The 10,981-nt window shown below is 28.2% G+C and overlaps 1 protein-coding gene across 1 annotated transcript in view; it reads right to left on the reverse strand.

Annotated features, from left to right (window-relative positions):
* The window catches only part of LOC105626603 (metabotropic glutamate receptor 8-like), a 91,261-nt gene that overhangs the window by 3,451 nt on the left and 76,829 nt on the right, over positions 1–10,981 (reverse strand). Inside the window, exons 9-12 of the mRNA XM_012207897.1 lie at positions 8,124–8,250; positions 7,323–7,434; positions 2,127–2,350; positions 341–621 (exon numbers count right to left, since the gene is read on the reverse strand). Of these exons, the coding sequence (XP_012063287.1) occupies positions 341–621; positions 2,127–2,350; positions 7,323–7,434; positions 8,124–8,250 (744 nt within the window). The remainder of the gene's footprint in view (positions 1–340; positions 622–2,126; positions 2,351–7,322; positions 7,435–8,123; positions 8,251–10,981) is intronic.

A 10,981-nucleotide genomic window follows, 5' to 3' on the forward strand; every position in this document is an offset into this window, starting at 1 on the left:
AGAGAGAGAGAGAGAGAGAGAGAGAAAATGAAAAAAGAATAATGATTAATTCACATCATTTTGCAAATATTTAATTAATTTTAAGTTTTTAAAAAATAAAGGTGTAAGAAGTGACGTTTTGATCGCAATAAAGCAACAAGCGGTTAAAAATAAAATACAAATTTGTATGTATCCTAGACAGAAATATTATTGATGCGAAAGTTTATCATAAGAATCGCATCATTATTTTTTTTTTCGGTCAAACATGATTTTTATTTCACGTTACGTTAAGCGTGCAATTATCCTCTCGATGCTGTAGCTTGCCGATATGTTTATCAAGGTGAGTGTAGCTCGTACTCACCGATAGCGATTACCACTTGACTCTTGGGCGATGTGTAGGAGAGCCTCTTGATCTTCTTCGTGCCCTGGTTGAATATCCGCGATATACGATTGGTTTTCGTGAGGATCGCGCTGTAACATATACTGAGACAGAGACCCAGACCAATCCTGAGGTATGTGCAATTCCATGTGGTTGGCTTGCTCAATATGACGAAGCTCATGCCGTAGCAAGAGAGAATTCCCACCAACAAAACATAACATAGCTCACGTCCCGATGCCATAATAACAGGAGTGCGATTAAATCTATTCAAACACAATATATTTACAGTATATAAAATTGATAGGATTGATAAAGATGATCTGTCAAACATTATATTTCAATTAATATTTACAAAAATATTGTACATTAATCTTATGTTTTTTAAAGAGATTAAACAATTTAAAATATTAAATGTTTCTGCAAATATACAAATATTCAATATCTTTCTTATTTGTATATTATTTTATTTATTTATATCTTATGTTTTACGTTTTCGATTTTCTTTAATATCTGGAGGAGAGCAAAACTTCTTCTAATTTTCACTTCTTCTAATTTGTTAATAATCTTGAGAAAGACAGGGTCATAGGTTCAAATTTTATCATTATTTTTTCTTTACATATTAAATCGTATGATAATTTACTTAAACGATAATTTACATAAAAAAGTACGCGAATTTTATAATTACATATTAATTTTTTAATCTCAATAAAAATTAAAAAGTAATTCCAAAGTTTAAAAGTTCTATTCCTTTTTATATATGTGAAATGCAGAAAACCTTTCAGCTCTTTAATTAAGTAAGTTTAATAGGTCACTTATTAAGCTTTCGATTAAATTTTCGCTTCGAAAGCATCGACTTTATATCTTTTGAAGCACTCTTTTTCAATGCTAATATTCCTCGTTCAACCTTGTTATATTTTCATTGAAAAAGAAGATGATTGTGAATCAAATTCATGCATCACTCTCGTATAAATCCAGAAAAGTTTTTTTATATTAATTATATTTTTATTTAATGTAATAACAAATTTTACGGCTTAATTGAGTATATTATTTGTTAATATTTCGCGATTCACAGTAATCATAATAGTCTATACATTTGGTTGATTGTAAAACGAACTACTTCTATGAGGCATAAATTTTTTACTGCAAACAAATATTGAAATATAAGGATTGATTAAGGCTAAAATACTTCTATTTTTTATATACAACTTTTTATATTACATTTTTTTTGTAACATAATAAATTTTAATTTTTGCATTTAATTTGATTTTTTTCCAAACAATTAAAAGTAACAATTTATTTCAAATTGAAAAAGTCATAGATATAAGGGTATTGAATATAAATAAGCAAAGAAGATAATATTTGGTCAAAGCAAATGCATAATATTTTTATGCACTTGATGCATAATATTTTTGTATAAATGCCAATTTCTAGCAACAATAATTTGACAATAATTTATATATAACAACAATTTGATAATAATTTGACTTTAATTGTCTATTAAAGAGATTTCAACATGCTGAATTTATTTTAAGTACAATCATATCTATTGTAATAGATACAAAATAAATCATATCTATTGCAATAGATAGAAATTGCTTTAAAATTACATATATATTGTACTATAATGAAATCTCAAATTAAACTTTTATTTAAACAAGCTCCAAATAGAACTTTTATCTGAAAAAGGATTTGTTAAAAAATCTATAATTTATTAAATTACAATACTATGGAGGAACATTCATACATAGAAAAATAAAATGTATCTCACCGTATGAAGACGACCGTAGTAAAGAGAGTGCTGAGGATCCCGATGGACGCGAAAATTAGCGGCACCAGCGCCCAAGGACTCGTCCAGGGTATAACTTCGGCGGTGAGCTTAACGCAGCCCGTCATTGTGGAATTCGGTGCATACCCGGGATTGCAGTTCTTGCATGTGTCGTTGTACACATAGGCGTCTTCCCGGCAGGCAACGCAACTCCAACAGCAAGGTTCCTGGAAATTGTCAAATTCTGTTATAATACGTAACATAGCTAAGCAAAGACGAATAATTAACAATTAATTGTTTGACGAATCATGAATGAAACAGGAATGAGCGCTCACAGATTGTCAATATTAATTGTTAATAACCATTATTATTAACAATTGATGTTGATTGACAATTTAATTGCTATTATTAATTAATGGTTTTATAATATTATACATTCTATTGATTTATCGAAGAAACACGTTACAGATCTAGAGATTAAATTCTATAAATCCCCGTGCTTACGGGAATTACTGAATTATTACTGAATTAATTGCTTAAAATGAAATATAGTAAAAAAATTGAGCTTAAGCTTCTATCTTCTTAATATAAATCATAAATAAATCGAATTTTAATTACAGAAAAAATTTTTAACAGAATAACAAGGCACATATACACATGCGCGTAAAAAATTTATGTCTGATTGTACAACAAAACACATGAATGAGCTTATGTTTTAGACAAGAGATTTTCTTGAATAAAAAGTAACAGTTTGTCCCTATAATTATTGTTATTTGAACATAAACGATTGAAAAACAGTGAAACATTTGTTCAACATAATAGCGTTCAATAATATTCAAGAAAAATCTATTCTTTTTATGCAACTGTTGATTGAAAAATACTAAGTTAAGATCGATAAGATCTCCATGACATTTGTTTGAACTAACAGACAAACAGACGGGTAGGAATTATTTATGGGATTTGCACAGAAAAATAAATTTGTTTTCAGGCTTAACATGTCACGCTCCCCTCTCTTATTAGCGTCAGCTTTACTCTGCATTACATTGCGGAATAATAAATGGTCTATGCTGGGGATGAAACTGACGATTTCATCACAGTTTGAAAGTAGTTGAAGTTATTTGAGTTAGTAGTAGTTGAGTTAGTAGTAGTAGTTGAGTTAGTTTGCCCAAATAAATGTACAAATCGCCCATAAATAACAATAATGAGATTGAAAATAAAAGTACACTAATGATATAAGAATGAATGTGACTAACAAAAAAATATTTCATAACTAATAAACGCATACTTCATAAAGTACCATACTGAATTGTATATTGACAATTATTAATAATCTCGCATTTCAATTAGAATCAATTAGAATCTCGCATTTAAATTTTATTATTATTAGTTATTGACCGATATTGATTTGTCACGCATCATATATAATTTCTGACAGCTAATAATACACCAATAACTAATAATTCCTATTATTGTCATTAGCATTACCACAATGAAAATTCTTGTAATTATGATAATCATTACATTATTCAAACGACAGATCGAACTCGGTGTGATTATGCAGAAATGAGTGAACGGCAATTACCGTTTTAATTGTCGTTACATTTATTGACGTCTATTAGAGAGCGCACTTCAATCGGACAATGCATGCAACTAGTACGTGCAGACATAGAATGAGCGTCAGTTACATACACTCTTAATTATATAATTAATAAATTATATAATTAAATCATGCTTAATAAATCGCACCTAGCGTTTGCATTTCTCTTTCGTTTGCATAATAAGCTAACGTAAACAATATAGTGAAATGCATTTTAATTAAGTCTTTTATGCGAACGTGCAACATTTGTTTAAATACAATAATTAATGAAAGAATTTTATTAGGAATATGAAAAAATCTGCTAACAAATTAATTGCAAAAATCAAGTAGAGTAACCAATTATTTCGTAATTAATTATATAATATATATTTCATTTAAATTTACTTTCAATAAACAATTACGAAAAAAGAGATTGTGCTAATAATTTGTCGGTAGGCTCTTCTGGCAAATCAGATTTAATGCAGACACATTTCAATCAATCTGCTGCAACCTTATGTTCAAATCTGCTATGTTCAAAGCTAATAAATTAACTTTGTTAACATTTTATGATTTTATTTATTCTTTAAGAAATTTATTACTAGTTTTAGTTATAAAATTGTGCTATTTTCATCAAGAGCTACATTAGACGGAATTTTTCCAATAAATAAAAAAGTAATAAATGCGTCGTGAAACTTTTATCATAACTAACAAGCTTTTTTATCATTAACTATTAATTAGACACGGATGTGATGCGATTGAGCTTCAATCTCACATTATTCTGGGAGCGAATTGCGGAAAAGTGATAAAAGTAATGCGATGATGAATAGATAACAAAAGACGAAGTTTAGGAGCTTTAAATTCTCTTCCTAAAACTTAACTTTGAACAAAACTTAAGCTGAAATCAGAAGAGTTTCTTGAAAAAAGTTTCGCAATATTTATGAAAGAAAGCTTGAAAATAATGGCAATTTGAAAATTTTGCGAGAAATGTGTGCAAGTTGATAATATAAAAAGTATATATGGATGTAGAAGAAAAGCAAATAATATGAAGAGCATATGGTTCGTCGATTAAGGTCGCGGATGATCTTGGTCTTGAAATCCAAAAGTAAATTACACAAAAAAGATAAAGTCAAATCAGTGAAGCCAGCTGACGGTAAACAGAAAGAAGGAAATTTAAAAAACTTAAGTTAAAATTAATGAAAAAACTTAAATTTGCAGGAAATTTCTGTTATTGTAAGCGAAATCAAATTTAAAAGTAATGAAGCATTTTGGACAAAGCGAACAACGCTTTCCTTTTCACTTTTCGAAGAAATATTCTAAGAAACATAAATGAGAATAATTGAAACTGTTGATTATTCCTGAAGTTAATATTGAAGTTCTACAAAACAACTATTGTAACAAATGCTACGATAATACATAAATAAAAGAAACACAATTATATAATTTACATACATGTAAAAATAGAAAGAATGATCACATTATATTTTAGTAATATTTTCAATGTCTGACTTTTTATAAATGGTTTGCATAAATAGTAATGTTTTATTACGTAAGTTAAAAATCGTATTGTGTTTGATTTCATAATGAAGAAAAGGGAATGGTCGAGAAAATACTTCATAAATTCTCTTTTTCTAAGGAAGCCCAACGCTAATTAGTCATGGCCGTAATAAGTTCGATAATGACTCTGGTTATAGCGATTCTTTACGTGTATTTCTTGTTCAATATCAACTAAGAAAAATAATCAATTGTTACGGAGTTCTAGGGACATACGATCATTGATCTGAGGAAAGTTTAATGCGTGTGTTAACTCTTGCTAAGGAAACATTAAACAAGACACTTTAAACATTCATGAGCCCCATTTAGGAATATATTCCAACCAGATTTAGGAATATATCACATGAGTTATGTTCCAAGAGATTTAAGTGCTAGAAAGCGTTGTTTATTAACAAATACAATTTAAATATTTATATATTCTGATAATGCAGATTTACAGTCTCTATATTAATTAAAAATATAATTAAATTATCTCTTTATTTTAATTAAAATTATAATTAAATCAGATATTAAAATAAAGTTAATAATATAATAAATTCAAAAATTTTAGTTTTATCTCTTTAATTAAAAAAATAGATTTAAAATACAATAATAATTAAATAGATTATTTAAAAACAAAGGATAAGGTAAAAGAGAATGAAAAATAAATACGTAGAATTTTGAAAATTTCTTTTTTACAAAATATATTTTACCATAACTGTAGATAATCACATAGTTATACAATGCTCGTAGATTCTTATAAATGCATTCTGCGTTTGATGTTATATGTATCAAACTTGAACGAATATTAATTGCTGTTTTTATTATATTGTTCAAAATTAATCTATTTTTTTTTTCTGAAACGTCTTTAGATCCATAATAAAAAATTAGAGCTTTCTGTAAATTTTTAATCTAAAATTATTATTTTAATTAAAAAATAATAGGACAGCCTCCATTGAATAGAAAATAAACACATAACATACGAAACTCGTAGTATAATTATTATTGCATTATTTATATGTTTACATCCAAAAAGAATTTTGCGGGAAACATTGAGAATACAGGAATATCTACTCGCTAGGGTTAAACTCGCGAGATTGGACATAATTACAAATCTACTTTAATTTGTGTGAAATTGTAACCGTCGAGAAGACAAGAAATGAGAATAAGGAGAGAAGAAGCATCAGGTAGTAAAGATCGTCCGCTCATTCTATTTATTAAACGTAACTCGCATATCACGAGAGTCTGTGGAAATTACACAATTGAACTCCTCGTGGGATTTGAGTCAAAATGTGCGTCAGAATTTAATTATACAAATAGCGCAAGATAAGCTGAATTATTGCTGAGGTAGCGTCATAATTTCATTAGTTTCATTATATTGAAGCAAATTCAATTAACAAGTTGGTATTTTATTCTCAATGTATTCTGTATTATATTATTCGCTCTAGCGAATATAAATTATAAATTATGTCAATTATAATATAAAATGAAAGAAGCAAAGGAAAAGAGAAAAATATATAAAAGAAATTATATATTAAATATAATATATTAATCTTGATGCATCAATAGGTTCCACAATAGAATTAAAATAGCATTTAAATAAAAAATTTGCACTAAAATTGAGTAAATGAAATTAAAGAAGAAACTATAAACAAATTTCAATGCAATAGTTCAATAAGAATTAGAAAGATTACTGAGAAATAAACTGTTAAGTAATATTATTAGTTAATGTATATACCGATTCCCATTTACATCTTTGTTTAACAGTTTACTCGCTAAATATTCTATTTGAAAGCTGACAAACATGTTATAAGTTATTTTATGATAAAATATTATACTGAAATAATATTTATTCTTAAAATATGCCAATTTGTCGTTTTATCATGCACTTTCCATTGTTTAATATTCGCATTTAATACTATTACTTCGCATTTAATCATTATTATTCGCTTTAATCTCTCATTATTACTCGCTTGTTCTCTCATTATTCGATCGATAGATTGATAGATCTTTCATGAACATTCTATCAGCTAATAGAACCATATAGCACTCAGCGGTTCTGGTTATCCTCAGACTTTGCAGTGTGCACTTACTACAAAATTGCGGACGTGTCCCATCGGGCAGTTATCGCTGCACATGCTACGTGGAATGTGAAGCTCGCCGACTCCGGTCGCCCATCGTGTCATATTGATGTCCAGAGAGAGTCTGAGGGAGTAAATTAACCTTTAATTAGCAATCTGGGCGCCACAGTGATTTCATCATTGAATTGTTACATTGAAGGCACTGCCGAAGAGAAATGTTACAAACAAAGTCAATTTTTATAAAAGATTCAGCATGAAAAGATTAAAAATAATAAATCATTAACTGAATATTTCATTTTATCTAGTACATTTTTTACATGCAATTTTTTGTATTACTTTTTTTTATGTACTACTTTTTATGTATTACTTATGTACTTCTTTTTATTTTGCAAGAATATAACGCGTTGCTACAAAGCTACAAATTATCATAATAAAGAAATATAATAATACTATTAGTATAATATAATAAGTATACAATTTTTCAGCTGATTAATGAATAATACAGATCATTATTTTTGTGTGTATCCAAGGGAATTGAATAAAATAAATACTGTTAAAAAGATTTCAAATATAAATATAAAATATACGAAATATTTTTGATAAATATATTTCTGTTTCGAAATGTTGAAGAATGTTCGAACCTTTAAGAAATTTTAACGTAGCAATTTTTACTTGATTTATATTAATTTTTTAATTAGATTGTAATAGTATATTGCTTGAAATATAAGAGGATTAAAGATTAATACAGACAGTTAATTTGTACAACCCGCATGACAAAGTGTCTCGATCGACGGGTGTTTAAAGTTGACTTACTCTTCTCTCCACGTGCCGATGAGGATATAATCAAAACGACCCTCATCCTTCCTTTGATATTGATAGATGTTGTAAAATCCGTAAGCGTCTCCATCAGAATTAAACTTAATTTCAGTATCTTGACGACCTAAAACAAAATAAGAACATTAACCTGATAATTTAATCATACGTGATTGTAGAATATAAAACATATAGAATATAGCTATGTTTAAAATTTGTTATGTCTTAATTACTATCTATTACTAACTTATATTACTATCAATTTCAGTTGCATAATCCCAAACATTATTATGGATGTAATAAAAATACTGTTATAGAAATAATATTTTATTAACATAGATATGAAATTAAAAAAAAAGATAACAAATTAAATATAAAAGGAAAAAAAGAAAAGAAATTAAAAAAATTATTAATTTATTACATATAGAGAAAAAAATCAAAAAAAGATTAATTTAAAATTTTATTTAAAGTCACTAAAAAATAATCTAAACTAAACACACACTAAAGTTAATAATAACTGAAAGAGATATAATAGGATAGGATAAGAGATAGAAAGAGATATAAAAGAGAGATAATAAATATAAAAAAGTTAAAAAATAAAACGCGCGCGTGTGTGTGTGTGTGTGTGTGTGTGTGTGTGTGTGTGTGTGTGTGTGTGTGTGTGTGTGTGTGTGTGTGTGTGTGTGTGTGTGTGTGTGTGTGTGTGTGTGTGTGTGTGTGGAGTGTGGGTGGAATTTTGTTATCTAATAATACGATTCAAAAGATTAGAAATAAGTATGTTAGTCGGTAAGAGCGACGCGGATTTGGACATTCAATCTGCGAATGTGCTATTTCATGCGTGGATTACGGTTTATTTATAGGATACTTAGAAGAAGGATATACAGCTTCTTTTCGTCCTTAAGGTCTATCTCCTTTTCTCAATTTATATCTCCATCCTCATCGTAATAATTCAATGCCGGCACAAGGCACACAAGCAAATACAAGCAAGTATATACAGGATGTATACAAAATGTTATTTTAAAGACACACCACCAATATGAAAAAAAATAGATAACAAAACTTACCAAAAAAAAAATAGGTTACACAGAGGCGAGGCTGAAGAGAAAAAGGTAATTTCGTACGCGAGACCAAAGAAAATTAGAGGACTATGAGAATAAAAATCACGAAGCAAAAGCACAGTCGAGGTATCGTGGTAAGATACGAAGAAGATATTAAAATTGTGGCAATAATGTATAGCAATATATTTTCTCATCATCATCTTCAATGTTGCAAACCTGGATTTTTGATGTTTCTAAGGAGCTAAATCTCTCATTTTAAAGCTTTTGATAACTTTTTATAATGATAAAACGAAGAAAATGAATTTAAAATTAAACGAAAAGAAATTAAAATGAAAAAATATAAAGGAAACGGAAATTATATAACAAATATAAAAAGAACTTTAATATCTCTATTTTTTAAAATTAGTTCTTTGTTCTAATATTACAGTAATTTGGAGATAATCATGATTAAAAAAAATATGATATGACATATATAGATATATAAATAATATAATTTACCTACATATTAAAATTATTAAGAGGACATTTTCATTTGAAATAAGAAATTTACAAACACGATATAAAAAAATTAAGGATAAAAACAAAAACAGAATATCTCACAATTTCAATTTATTCGATAAGGCTATTACCTGTTTCATCAGAACTAAATGGAAATGCAAAAAAAAGAATACTTCTCGCACTAGTCCATTAAGTTATTATTATTATTGCTTTTTCCCAAAAAGAGAAGCTTGCGGCAATGAAAGCTATGAGATGCGTTTAGTTCGTGAATGAAATTCGTCTAAAAGTTCATTCGTTTTCTCGTATAGTATGAGAGTATACATAGAAACGTGAATATAACAGGGTGCAAACAGGTGCAGGATTGTCAGGGCTAGTAAATAAGTTTGACAAAGGAAAATACGTATACATTGTTATTTTGCGCACGTAAGCGCCCCAGATTTGTGCTGTGAGAGCTCGTCGGGAAAATGCTCAAACAAGTTCATGGCGTTTGTGCCAAGTTATCGTTATCGTTATCGATGTAACAAAGCCAGCATATCGATTATACTGGGAAATTACGTTTCGCTTGCTCGTGGATTATCAATAAGCCGTGGATTATCATAAGCGCGAGATTTCTAATGTGATAAATTTGAATATGATCGAATGATCCGAGCAATAAATTATTTATTCAGGCAAATACGCCGAAAGTTTTTTAAAAACTTTATTTTATTTTATTTATTTAATTAAACAAAACTGCCATGCCAGAAGCAAATAATCTATTTCGCTTCACTTGCACATTTCACATTATCTAAATAATCTTTACTTTTAGTCGCATTTCTCTCTTTTAATCAGCCTTTATGAATAAGTGAACAATTATTTCCATAGAGATATATATACAGGTTTTTTTAAAATTATAAATATCTGTTGAAAAATTTTTTCTCTTACTTATTCTAAAAAAAATTATTTATTCGTAAAATAGAAAAATAAATAAAGTACAATAATCAAGAATTGAAAAAAAAGAACGAGGAGATAAAAAATAATATCGAATGGAATTTTTCGTTCTCAATTTGCGGTAAGTTTTGTATACCAGTTTATCTGCGAAAATGTTACGGAAAGAAATGAGAGAGTTTGAGATGCATAGCTTTTTCCTTCTGAACGTTAAACAACTGAAAACACGAAATGAGAGAGAGAGAGAGAGAGAGAGAGAGAGAGAGAGAGAGAGAGAGAGAACAACAGACGTAAACCGTAAACCGTAAAACGTTTAAAACGTAACTTACTTTACGACGTCGTACTTACGAGACGTACGTACGGTAACTTAATTTTAAA

Source organism: Atta cephalotes, assembly GCF_000143395.1.
Source record: "Atta cephalotes unplaced genomic scaffold scaffold00005, whole genome shotgun sequence".
NCBI lineage: Eukaryota > Metazoa > Arthropoda > Insecta > Hymenoptera > Formicidae > Atta > Atta cephalotes.